General features: G+C 49.3%; 5 protein-coding genes across 5 annotated transcripts; 2 read left to right on the forward strand and 3 right to left on the reverse strand.

The window, feature by feature from the left end:
• The first annotated feature begins 114 nt into the window (after positions 1 to 114).
• POJ06DRAFT_206788 (Dolichyl-diphosphooligosaccharide--protein glycosyltransferase subunit WBP1) lies at positions 115 to 1,729 on the forward strand. Its single transcript, XM_056185379.1, has 2 exons — positions 115 to 400; positions 450 to 1,729. The coding sequence occupies exons 1-2, from the start codon at positions 238 to 240 to the stop codon at positions 1,628 to 1,630; spliced, it is 1,344 nt and encodes a 447-aa protein (XP_056046745.1). The 5' UTR covers positions 115 to 237; the 3' UTR covers positions 1,631 to 1,729.
• On the reverse strand, positions 1,730 to 4,811 carry POJ06DRAFT_247152 (uncharacterized protein). Its single transcript, XM_056186877.1, has 2 exons — positions 2,821 to 4,811; positions 1,730 to 2,762 (listed from the first exon to the last, which is right to left on the reverse strand). The coding sequence occupies exons 1-2, from the start codon at positions 4,633 to 4,635 to the stop codon at positions 1,818 to 1,820; spliced, it is 2,760 nt and encodes a 919-aa protein (XP_056046746.1). The 5' UTR covers positions 4,636 to 4,811; the 3' UTR covers positions 1,730 to 1,817.
• Positions 4,812 to 4,859: 48 nt separating this feature from the next.
• Positions 4,860 to 6,759, forward strand: POJ06DRAFT_66867 (uncharacterized protein). Its single transcript, XM_056191371.1, has 12 exons — positions 4,860 to 4,993; positions 5,046 to 5,144; positions 5,197 to 5,292; positions 5,342 to 5,438; positions 5,490 to 5,590; positions 5,639 to 5,703; positions 5,753 to 6,103; positions 6,148 to 6,166; positions 6,220 to 6,282; positions 6,340 to 6,355; positions 6,407 to 6,445; positions 6,498 to 6,759. The coding sequence occupies exons 1-12, from the start codon at positions 4,940 to 4,942 to the stop codon at positions 6,518 to 6,520; spliced, it is 1,023 nt and encodes a 340-aa protein (XP_056046747.1). The 5' UTR covers positions 4,860 to 4,939; the 3' UTR covers positions 6,521 to 6,759.
• Positions 6,713 to 7,711, reverse strand: POJ06DRAFT_66865 (uncharacterized protein). The gene has a single exon (XM_056191370.1). It carries the CDS (start codon positions 7,559 to 7,561, stop codon positions 6,998 to 7,000), a length of 564 nt encoding a protein of 187 aa, XP_056046748.1. The 5' UTR covers positions 7,562 to 7,711; the 3' UTR covers positions 6,713 to 6,997.
• Positions 7,712 to 10,365: 2,654 nt separating this feature from the next.
• On the reverse strand, positions 10,366 to 11,737 carry POJ06DRAFT_266153 (uncharacterized protein; the record flags this gene model as incomplete). The annotated part of the gene is made up of 2 exons (XM_056189133.1): positions 10,366 to 11,034; positions 11,087 to 11,737. 2 exons carry the CDS (start codon positions 11,735 to 11,737, stop codon positions 10,366 to 10,368), a joined length of 1,320 nt encoding a protein of 439 aa, XP_056046749.1.
• Between the last annotated feature and the right edge of the window lie 61 nt (positions 11,738 to 11,798).

Genomic DNA, 11,798 nt, shown 5'->3' on the forward strand with positions numbered 1-11,798 from the left:
CATAACCGTGTCAGGCGTGTGTAGCAGTCGGTGTCATCCCAACGGCAAGTAGCTGTTTGCAATAGGTATCGAGGGGTTGGTACCTGTCTCGAATGTTGACACGCAAGCGACGAAGTCGTTACGGCGAGCTCGGTGATTTATTACATTGCCCTCCTCAGTTGATTCGGATTCTCATTCAGTCCTTGGTGTACCTTTTTTTATTCTTGCTTGGCTGGCGTACTAATTGAATTATCACTTATGGCGCTTTTTTTACGGAGGATCATGCTAATGCTTAGCATTGCTTTCGTAGCTCTGGTTTCCATTGCGACTGCATTGTCGACTAGTGGCTCTAAATTGTTGGTTGTTCTCGATCCGTCGATCAAAAAGGAAGACTACAGCATATTTTTCGATGATTTAAAGGGTAATGAAGTTTCACTGTGAACTGTGAGGTATCTGCTAACAGATTGCAGATCGCGACTTCGACCTCGACTTTCGCACTTCCAATGATCCTAATCTATCGCTCTTCAGCTTTGGCGAGCGCGCGTACGATCAAGTCATATTGACTCTTCCGCCTACACAGAAAGCTCTAGGTCCAAATCTTCTAGCGAAGCCACTACTGGAATTCATGACCAGTGGCGGTAATATCCTCGTTCTCCTGAACCCAGCCGAGCACGCTCTGGGCTCCGTCCGCGAGTTCGCCCGCGAATTGGGCATCCACCTGCCATTCCGGGATACCAAGCTTGTAGACCACTTCAATTATGACGCCGCGATCTCTCCGGAACTTCATGACGCCGTCATTCTCGACCCGGCAACTGACCTCGTCGCGGCACCGCTCTTACAGGTCGACTCGACCAAGAAGATCTTGTACTCCGGATCAGCTTTCGTCCTCGGCAATAACCATCTGCTGTTCCCGATCCTGCGTGCAAGCGATACTGCATACGTATATGATCCGGCTGAGGAACTTCTCGAGTCCGATGCGCCATTTGTTTCTGGCACGCAGGCCTACGTGGTCGCGGGTATCCAGGCGCGGGATAACGCTCGTGCGGTTATCGTTGCCAGTAGCTCCATGCTGAGCGATGAAGCATTCAACGCAGCTGACAGCGCGAACCGCGAGCTCGCGGCTGGTATTGCAAAATGGACATTCCAGGAGACCGGCGTGATCAAGCTTAAATCGGTAACACACAAGCTCGCCAACACGGTCGAGGAAAATCCGCAAATTTACAGAGTGAAGCAGGACATCACATATGAGGCCGAAATTAGCGAATGGATCGACGACAAGTGGGTTCCGTTCGTTGCGGACGATGTCCAGCTCGAATTCACAATGCTGGACCCATACTACCGCCTCAATCTCACTGCAGTCGGTGCGAGCGGCGACTCGGAGGTATATGCCACGACATTTAAGTCTCCGGACCAACACGGCATGTTCACATTCAATCTGAATTATAAACGGACGGGATTGTCGTATATCGAGGATAAGCGCACGGTCACTCTGCGTCACTTTGGGCATAATGAGTTCTTGAGAAGTTTTGAGATTCCAAACGCATATCCTTACATTACGTCCTTGGTTGTCGTGGTCGTGGCGTGGATGTTGTTTATTGTACTGTGGGTGTTCAGCGGACCAGAGAAGGCGCCGGAGAAGAAGACGCAATGACGTGTTCTGACCGTATCTGGATTGAAAAGTTGCGTGTGTACGAGTTAACGGGCATAAGGATTTCGGTAAATGTAAATTTGCTTGCATTACATAGAGCCAAAATAAAAGTTTGCTTTATATCTTCGTTCTGTACAAGGAATGACTTCATACAATAGTCCGTCTAATATCATACCCACCATTTATTACTCTACTTTTGAGTGCCCCACCGTATGTTTAGTTGTTTTCGCTTGACCATCGGACTCGTAAATCTGACGGCCACCATTAACGCGAAGATTGTAAGCAGCAGTTGACCTTTGTTAAACGACTTTGACAGTAAATCAAACGGCTGCGAGGGTGTGATGCGCGTGAAAAATAGATCAAGCCCGTACGCAAACACGAGAACTGTAGACTCGAGATACGCCGGCGAGCAAATTGCCTTCTTCGTGCCAAGGACGTTGTAGACGTGCGATATTATGAATCGCTTGTCGTCGCCGATGAGCGCGTCGTACTTTACTAATCCTTCTTCCTTCTCGTCGTTTGTCGGGTCTCGGTTTACTGGCCGTCGGGCGTCCAGTAGGCGTTTAGGAAGAACGGCAATCTGCGCAGTGTCCAACGTGGCAATTATGTCTCTATTCGTAATTCCAAATCGCGATCGGGAGACGGTAAGGGACGTGATATGCTCTGGGAATAAGTACGCCTGGCCCTGAACAAACGGCAGTGGTGTCTCTGTGAACGAAGAGAAATTCTGGCCTTTACTCCATCGCTCATTCTTGATATCCGACTCGTACATATCCAGAACGACGAGTTTCTCGCCGCGGGCTGGGAGATCGCTCCAGTAGCTGTACACAACCCAGTGCTCACCCACAACAAGCTTGACTCCAACCGCAGTGTCGACAACCTCGTTCTCGTGGAAGGACGAGTAGAGGAGCCGACCAGAGACATCATCGATGAGAAAGACGGCTGCAGACTTGGTGGTGTCGTCTACGGCGGCGACGGCGAGGATGTGGGGGTTAAGGTATTTGTAGAGCACGGATCGGTCGCCAAGAACGCGGCCCAGCGACACGGTCTTGTCCTCAGGATGTCGTGCAGCGAACGACGAGATTCGGTAAGAAGAAGTTGGCAGTGTGAATTGCCAAGTTGGGACGAGACGATTCTTATCCAAAACTTAGCCCAACACTTACTAAATAAAGCATACTAATCTTGTAGCTTACCTCCTTGAATACATATCCAGCAACAACGTTATCAATCACTTTTGAGAAGTACATTGATGTGGCAGGTGAGGATGCCTTCAAAAAATGCAATTGTCCATGAGCAGTCCATGCAGCAATGTAGTGCATGCCGTCGTCCACAAAACTAAGTACAGACTCGACCTTGTCCCCAAGGCCAAAGTCGGCAATCTTGGAGATAGTCATGACCTTACCAGTCAATGCATTCACGTAAGCGACAGTACCGAACGCACCGACAACATACAGTTCATTCTTTGCATCGCCCTGCACAATACCAACAATCGCGTCGGATTCCAACACGTCGTCCACCTTCCACGCAAACGCACCAGCGTGCGCTGTATCCAATGCTCGTAAGCTGCCCTTTGTCGTAGCCAACACGACGAACTTGCGGAACCCAAATGTATCACTGACGGTGGAGTTGGGATCGACGGGGACAGCATCGTAATCACCTGACAAGAACCTTTGAAAAAAGCCAATAACGTATTGTGGTAATCCTGCCAAGGCCTTCCAGTGTCGCTTGACTCTGTGGATATAAGCTTGTAATGGGGCCGCATTTTCTTCGAAAAGCACTTCGCCGAGTGATGAGCTTTCGCCTTCTTCCTCGAGGTCCACGAACAGGGCGGAGACGACGTCTGCGATTGATTCGTCGCGGGCCCAGGCGACGCCGGTCGTGGTCGTAACGAGAACATATTCACCGTTTTTGAAGCCAACAAGACATGCCGATGAGCCGCATGTAGCAAATTCTACAGATGACGGTGATAACTCGATCTCAGTATGACTCGCTAGCTTCGCGCCAGTAGTGGTGAGTGCGAAACTGGAAATCGACGTTTTTGAGATTTCGAATAGCGTGGCGGCACTAACTGCAAGCGCCGATTCAGTCGGATCAGTCACGCCGACCAGTGTCAGCTTACCTCCGGAATAAATGTACGTCTCCGTCCATGACTTGCCGTCTAGGCCGGTAATTGTTGCAACAACTCCACTGGTGGACGAGGTCAGAGTGAACGAAGCATACGGGGCTTCAGGAGTGACAGTAAGACACTGTGCCGAAGAGCCAGACACGCCAGCAAGTTTTATAGTGGTGGATTCACCGGGAACGGTCCAAGATATGATGTTCGAGTTATAGCCTTCAGCCTTAGTGACAGACACAGCAGCAGGATTCTTGTCGATGACGACGTAAGTATCATCTGCCAATTCACCGCCTCCGCCAGTCAGAACGAAGTATCCGAGACCTTTGTCTTGCTTTCTAGTAATTACCGAAATGCTGCCTTTTGAAGCAACAATGTCGACAGGGGAGTATCCCTCTGGAAGACTGTACTCGGCGACGACTGATCCAGTACTGCGGCTTAGTCTCTGGACCTTTCCTCCGCTCAGCAAAATGTAGACATCACCACTGACAGACACGCCGAGCGGTGCGCCGCCAGATAAATAGCCATCCCACACAAGATATCCTGAATCCTCGACCCAAGCTGCAACATGAGTAATTGCGGCATCGGCAGGCGTCGCGGCAGCGAGCAAGACTGCGGACGAATCGAGCCGGATGAGATGCGAATGTTGCGAAACGGCAGATTCATCCAGTAAATGTCGCCATCGGACGGTACCATTGACAGTGTCTAGTGAAGCAAGGACGGACGACTCGGAAAAGATGGTGACCGAGTCCGGGGACACTAGGGCGCGAGAAGGAACGATGCTGCCTATGGATGCGATGTGCCAGTCCACGACGAAGGCTTCGTCCGCAAAGAGGGCGCGAACGAGCGTCGCAGTCGCCAGTGCAAGGAACAGCGACAGTGCTCGTACGTGCATGATGTTAAGACCCCAGTCGAGATGGCGATGACGAATGTTGAAGCTTCTATTGATCTGGGTGGGCCAGAGAAAGTCGACGTTTCGAATATCGTTTTTGGGGTGTTTTCCGAATACGAGGTTTGCCGATCACGTGAGACGAAGGGTGACGCGATGTGACTGTGTTTGAGCGAAATCACGTAAACTCGACACGCGTTATTGCCCAACCAGGAAACTGGTCAATTAACATCTCGTTTGCCGACTATATTTTAGATTTCTTCTCCGAATTCCCGATTCGATTCGTCCTCAGACGCCTTCCAGAATAATAATGGTAACCGTAGACACAAGGCGCACCATCGACTCTGATCCTGAGCCCGAAGAAGTATGATGGATGTTTGAAATCTACTTCTACAACTGCTGACGCTCGCATGCAGGTCGACAGCTCGATCCTTGATGTCGACGAGCTTCAGAACCTTGGCATCAACGCTGCCGACATCCAGAAACTGCGGGCCGCGGGAATATACGCTATTTCGGTGCATATGACCAGTACCGAACTTTATTGATGATGAACTGAACGGGCGCTAGACAGTCCTTTCTACGACGCGTCGTAACTTGCTGAAAGTAAAAGGCCTTAGTGAAGTTAAGGTCGATAAAATCAAGGAAGCGGCAGGAAAACTTATCGTATGTGTTTCGTCGTAACAAGACCTACGTGTTCTAATGTGTAGTGTAGAATGTTGGGTTTATTTCCGCTACAGAGCAGGCTCATAATCGAAGACGCGTGATTGCCGTATCGTCGGGCAGTAAGCAACTGGATAGCATCTTAGGGGGTATTAGAACTGAGCTTATAGTGTGGATCTTCGCTGATAGAGCATGCTTAGGTGGTGTTAAAACCATGAGTATCACGGAGGTGTTTGGCGAATATCGATGCGGCAAGACGCAGTTAGCACATACACTGTGCGTGACAGCGCAGCTGCCAAAGGTAAGCCCTCTCGCGTTGATATATTTGTTTCCGTGTTGACGAAGATAGGACATGGGCGGCGCGGAAGGTAAAGTGGCGTATATTGATACCGAGGGCACGTTCCGCCCTGAACGGTAAGTTGGTTGAGTTAAAAGGAAAGGAAGAAAGCAGCTTATTGGGTAGGTTACGCGACATTGCCGAGAGGTTTGGCGTCGACGCCGAACAAGTGTGCGATAATATTTCATACGCACGCGCTCTCAACAGCGAGCATCAGATGGAACTTATCGAGAAACTCGGGAGCACGTTCGCGGACGGGAGTTACCGTCTGTTGATCGTCGATTCGATTATGGCGCAGTTCAGGGTCGATTACTGTGGTCGCGGAGAGCTTAATGAGCGGCAGCAAAAGTTGAATCAGATGCTTGGGCGACTGAATCGGCTTGCCGAGGAGTATAACGTGGCAGTGTTTATGACAAACCAGGTGCAGTCTGATCCTGGCGCGTCGGCGTTATTTGCAGCCGCCGATGGCCGAAAACCGTACGTTTTGTCATGTGATTATGGACCTGGCTAACTATTTGTAGCGTTGGAGGACACGTTTTGGTTTGTAGTTTGTCGAAGCGTGGGTCGGAGCTGGTACTGATTGGATGACACAGGCGCACGCATCAGCTACCCGAATCATGTTGAGGAAGGGGCGAGGTGAAGAGCGGGTCGCGAAGGTATATTCCAAAACGAATATTTTTTGAGAGACTTGCTAATGCGCTGTCCTATAATAGCTTCAAGACAGTCCTGGTACGTGATGGGTGTGTCACGAGCGATTTGTGAGAATCTAATATTTTGTAGACATGCCAGAAAGGGAAGCCACATACTGCATCGGCGAGGGTAGAATTGCATGTTTGTTGTTCGTTGATAGTGTGTTACTGACAACAAACAGGTGGTATCCAAGATGTGGCATAGATATAATAGCCCTGGGACCAAGATGTGGCATAGATATAATAGCCCTGGGACCATTGCTAGCTCGCTTTGTTTGCTGTGGATGATCTGTGACTGGTACGTTGTAAAGTGAGACAAGACGATAGAAAGGGGGACGGGTGACTGCCGGGGGTTCGTTCTGCATTAGACGTAGCATCACAATTGCTAAATATTTGTTCTAAACTGCCAGAGAACTACGTGATATGTGGTAGCCGACATTTACAAACTGTGTATTGCAAATTCAATGTTATGTCACAAACTCCCAAGTCGATGAATGAATGAGTATATAGATGCACGCTCGAACGAAACGCCAGATGCTAAGTCAAACCCATAACCGATGTCCTATGATACACAAACACACGCGTGTGACGCTGAACGCCGAACGTATTAGAATCCAACGCGCTTAACTTTTTTTCTGTTCCCCCATTAATCCCTTACATGATGGATTGCACGAATTAATAACTAATCCGACGTCTTTGTCGTAAGCATCTTACTCCGACTCATCAAGTTCCCGATATAGTCTTGCAAGAATTTGTTTTCGTCTTCGAGCCGCTCGTATTCACCCTTGACTTCTAATATGCGCTCTAGGATGGCGGCGAGCCCGTCCTGCATGAGCTTAGCTTCCCTCCTGAGCGCGCTCGTCTTCTCTAGACCGAGCGTGTCTTCAAGACACGTCGGGATTAGACTCGACGACGACGACGACGAAGAAGCAAGCAACGCAGACGGCGCCGTGGTCGACGGGGTCTGTACGTATATTTTCTCGTGGAGCTGGTCTATTGACAGCTCATTTTCGAGCGTCGCGGGCACGTAGTGCTCTATGTTCGCCCGGGGCTGGATAACTTGTGGCAATGGCGGTAGCTCCCGTCGTGGTGATTCCGGCGGGGTCATGGTCGTCGACGACGACGACGACGATGTGGTCGCAAGTGTGGACTGTGGTAGTGTTGGTGTTGAGCCCGACGTCAGGTCGCTCAATGGCTGGTCGCCCCATACCGAGGTTGACGCATCGTCGAAAGCGTTGGCGGTCATGGAAAACGTAAACCAGTATGGAGTACTTCACCCGACGACAATTCGATCGAGATGGAGATGTGGACACTGACAAAAAAGAGCAAACGGAAGAGAGAGAAGTCAGAAGCGGGAACGAACGATGGTTAAAGAGATGTCAGCCTAGGCGGCCGGGCGCGCAAGAACGAGGAGAGCGCGGCCAGTCGGCGACGGGACTCGGGATAAGGCAAGTGGGTTCGCGGGCGTTGTGGCATAACTGTAGTTGCTGCGAAGTGAGTACGGATGCAGGCACCACGGGATTTTGGCTTTCCAGGTGACCGGGAACAATGTGGCTTGTTGGAGGCTCGCTGTATCTTCGGACTGCGCCACCTACGTCATCGCGCGGCCCACAAAGTCAAAAAACCAGGGTCCACACTGCCACAAGCTTCAGCCCCTGTGCACTTGTGTGGCGGTGCGTTGTTCTGCAGAAATTCTTGACATCATGATGGCCATAACGCAAAATAAAAAAGCAACTAAGGATGAAGTCGAGCTGAAGAGTGAGCTAACAATTCTCACAAGGCGACAAGAGCCCGTCTGCTCTGGTCTATCTTCGCAATGCGTCGGTTCGTGCCCAGGCTCATGTGCTGGGCCTTGGTCAGATAGCGTCATTGTCGGCTGGATTGGCTTACTTTTGCTTCACACCGCACTCTCTCTGCGCCGCCGCTAGCCGCCACCTAGCTAGCCCAACGCAAGTAAGTGTTTATCAACCCCGCCTGATTGTGTGAAAGGAAAAATATGTATTAAACCTATCACCAACCAACGCCGTATGCTCCAGTGACGATACTATGCATGATACCTTGTGTCCCCTATAGAAAAATTCATCGACCCTACTCACACAAGCCGTACGCATGTCACAACTTGTGTAAGTTACTATTACGACTCGATGGAGACACTCGCGAAGGGACTCCGCATTCTGTCCGAGTGACTCGCGAGTCGCAGAGACTCCTCGAGACCTGCATATCGACTTCGAGCGGGTCGCTTTGCGTGCAGTCACTGAAACCATATGGTGGAGCAACTGGGACTAGCGTCTCCCATTTGGCATATGACTTGCTCCAACAAACTTACAAGAATATTTAGATACAATTTATTACAGGCATTTTAGATAATAAAGACTAACTACTTGTAATAATGTGGAACCGCGACAGAAATTCCCATGAAAACCGGCGCAGCCTAGCATGTTATTATACTAGTTTTTATGGCCCATATACCTTGGCGGAAGTTTTCGTGCTGCCCTTTTAATATTCATTTATTGCAATATCAAATCATGCATTACATTCTAAATGTTACAATGCAATATTCTACTATATTTGATTCTCTTGCAACGTCATATACAGCGCCTGTTGTGAAGATTCCCTCTGATCAATTGCTGACATCCACGACTCTAGGGCCCCCGATCTTCTCGAAATGGTTATAATCGCACTCAGCTGTACAAGAGTTTTCGGAGAAATTTGATGTATGTAGTTCGCTTTATTACATCTTTGAAGTTTGTTTGGATATCTTCTGGTTGGATGAGACTGCCTTTTGTCACCCTTGATGTAAATGTTGCTGTCGCTATTCCTGAATTGACTTACAAGGCGCTTGATTTGTTCCAAATGTTGTCGTAAGTGGCAGCAATATCCCCTTTGCTAGTTACCTGGCTGGCCGTTACAAAGCCGATATCCACCGTGCTGATAGCTCTGCTGACGGTTGCTCTACTCACCCGTTGTTTGTTGGTTTGATAGATTTGCATCTTAAGCACTGACCAATACATCACTAGCATATGCACGCGAGTTGCTGTGTCGCATCGAAACCTATAAACCGTGCTCTCGATTGTCTGAACGATTACATGCTCAATCAATCTGCCTAGGTGACATCGTTTTCTCGTCTATTGTTATGGTTAATGACTTATCGCTTGTGTCAACTGTCAAGATGCTTCTGTCAGACGTCGCATACTCATTCTCCTGTTAAGAGTTGTTGCGACGACCGTTTGGTAATGGGTATTGAATGGGGTCGATTGTCTATGATACCTTTTCTTCATTTAGCACCAGCGAGACCATTTTTGACCATTACCGCGCTTATATTATGTCATGTATGACAGGTGCAGGCGTCGGCACTATTATTATGGGAATTTTGTGTATGTATTCTACTGCAGAATATTTTCCTATAGGGGTCGTTATTGCCGATTATGTTGTATACGCCATGATAGGCATGATAGTGGATCCTGACACACTTTCGATGCTATTAATGACGGCTGCTCACAGAAGAGATAAATACGGTTCGTAGCATCGCCGTTGTCCATCTCGAATTGGCAATTCTAATTTATTACAATGCTAATAAGCAACTGACCCGACTCTTATCGACCGCAGAACCAAAGGGAATATCATGTAATATATGCACATTAAATACTGCAAACAAAATAACTCCAACCAGTGAGACCACAACGCGGAATTTTGAAAAAATGCCCTTCTCAAACCTCAAACTACATCATCACCGTCATCATTAAGTCCACCATCTATTAAACATGTAAATGCGAATAAACAAAAACCCTGCCTGCAAGCCCACCATATGTCATGTACCCAATAAAGCCACCCCTCCATGTTGTGATATAACCATCACAAGACCAAAGTGCACTGTTCGAAAACCACGAAATTCTATGTATGAAAATGAAAAAGTTATACCAGAATATGTACCATCCAAATGGAGAAGATCCCGCCCTCGTATCGTATAAACCAACTGCCTCTGGTATAAGTCGTTTCGTCATCACGTACCGCAATATTCTATTTTATGCTCGTGTTCGTTGTTACCTGATATTACATGCCCATGGCGACAAAGCATAACATCGCAATCACGAGCCCCAGGCACGAGCACGAGCCACGGTTGCTGGCCGCCAGGACTTCTTGCACATTAAGACGTGTCGCGATACCGGTCGACTTGTTCGACAGTGGGGTTTGTTGTGGTTGCGGCTGCAATTCTGGCGACGGCGACTCGTCATGTGGCTGGATTTCTGCCTCCTGTTTGACCTCTCCAACCATTGCCACAGTCGCCGCCATGTCTTCATGGGCCCCACCATCCTCAACTACTCCTTGCCGTCGTCGCCGGAGAACGTGTTCGTCCTTATCCTCGTCTTTCTTCTCCACTTCCAACAAGCCACTCAAAACTGTCTCTGTCGGAGCCACAACCGTAAACGTACTAATCGGTGCCGGTCGCACTTTCTTCCCTGGCGTGGCCTCCTCGCCCGGAGCAGGTGTGACAGATGACATGACTGAGATGTTATTAAACTTGTAGATGCTCTTTGCGAACGCGCGCAGAAGTAATGTAGTCTTTGACGATGGACCCAGCAGCGACGAAAGCAGATGGGTCGACTGTGGTGGGGTAGGAAGTGATACTATTGCTGGCTTATACAACTGTAGTCCTGGATGCGGGCTCGTAGGTGCAGGACGGATTGTGGGATTCGTACAAAGTCCTAGCTGAAAGCATGCCTTTAAGCTATTAGCACACATATCAAAAAATTCTCCGCCGGTAATGACTTACCGAGCTAACAGAACAATCCATGGACCCTTCTAAAGCACACAGATTGTTCGCGTACTCTCCTTCGGCTAAAGCCTTGAGTAGTTCCTGTTCCGGCGTTATCGGTTCGACGACAGCGGAACGGTGACTCGATTTTCTCTTTTTTGGCTGCACGCGACAAGACATGAAGTCGTCGCCCATGGAACATGTATTCTTGTCGTCTGCACTATCGTCTGACGAATCGGCGACCGCAACCACGCTGTCATCTTCAACAGAGTCTGGACATGTGCATGAAAGAAGAGATCCAAGGTGTTTTCGCGACGGGCTTGCCGGACAGCACGAGCCTGACCTCGTTGTCGTCGCGCCCGGGAACTTGATAAGAACGCTGTCTAGCGGCGATGAGATAATGTGTGTCGAATATAGAAGCGCCACGATAGACGCTGAAATGGTTGATAGTGTCGCGTACGAAAGTGAAAGAACGGAGGATGATAATGACGACGGCGAAGATGACGTCGACGAGATTCCAGCAGCTGCCGCAGCAGCCCGAGAAGAAGGCGGCGAATCAGAAGGTGTAGTGCCGTCGCCAAAAAGACCAAACGTCATACGAGCAGCACATATTGACACTATGCAGAACGATAGCGTGAGCAGGAAAAGACCTACGCGGACGATATGCATGGTGAGAAGAACCCAGCCGTTGCGGTACTCATGCGGACGGTTAGTGACCACAGTGCACGCA

This window comes from Lipomyces tetrasporus (genome assembly GCF_029532465.1).
Source record: "Lipomyces tetrasporus strain NRRL Y-64009 chromosome Unknown POJ06scaffold_2, whole genome shotgun sequence".
Classification (NCBI taxonomy): Eukaryota; Fungi; Ascomycota; class Lipomycetes; order Lipomycetales; family Lipomycetaceae; genus Lipomyces; species Lipomyces tetrasporus.

Bases quoted from the DNA above. Each gene is read 5' to 3' on its own strand.
- POJ06DRAFT_206788 (XM_056185379.1), top strand. From the start codon at position 238: ATGGCGCTTTTTTTACGGAGGATCATGCTAATGCTTAGCATTGCTTTC. The intron at 401-449 runs GTAATGAAGTTT...AACAGATTGCAG, and splicing joins ATTTTTCGATGATTTAAAGG to ATCGCGACTTCGACCTCGAC.
- POJ06DRAFT_247152 (XM_056186877.1), bottom strand. From the start codon at position 4,635: ATGCACGTACGAGCACTGTCGCTGTTCCTTGCACTGGCGACTGCGACG. The intron at 2,763-2,820 runs GTAAGCTACAAG...GTTTTGGATAAG, and splicing joins CTGGATATGTATTCAAGGAG to AATCGTCTCGTCCCAACTTG.
- POJ06DRAFT_66867 (XM_056191371.1), top strand. From the start codon at position 4,940: ATGGTAACCGTAGACACAAGGCGCACCATCGACTCTGATCCTGAGCCC. The intron at 4,994-5,045 runs GTATGATGGATG...GCTCGCATGCAG, and splicing joins CTGATCCTGAGCCCGAAGAA to GTCGACAGCTCGATCCTTGA. The intron at 5,591-5,638 runs GTAAGCCCTCTC...TGACGAAGATAG, and splicing joins TGACAGCGCAGCTGCCAAAG to GACATGGGCGGCGCGGAAGG.
- POJ06DRAFT_66865 (XM_056191370.1), bottom strand. From the start codon at position 7,561: ATGACCGCCAACGCTTTCGACGATGCGTCAACCTCGGTATGGGGCGAC.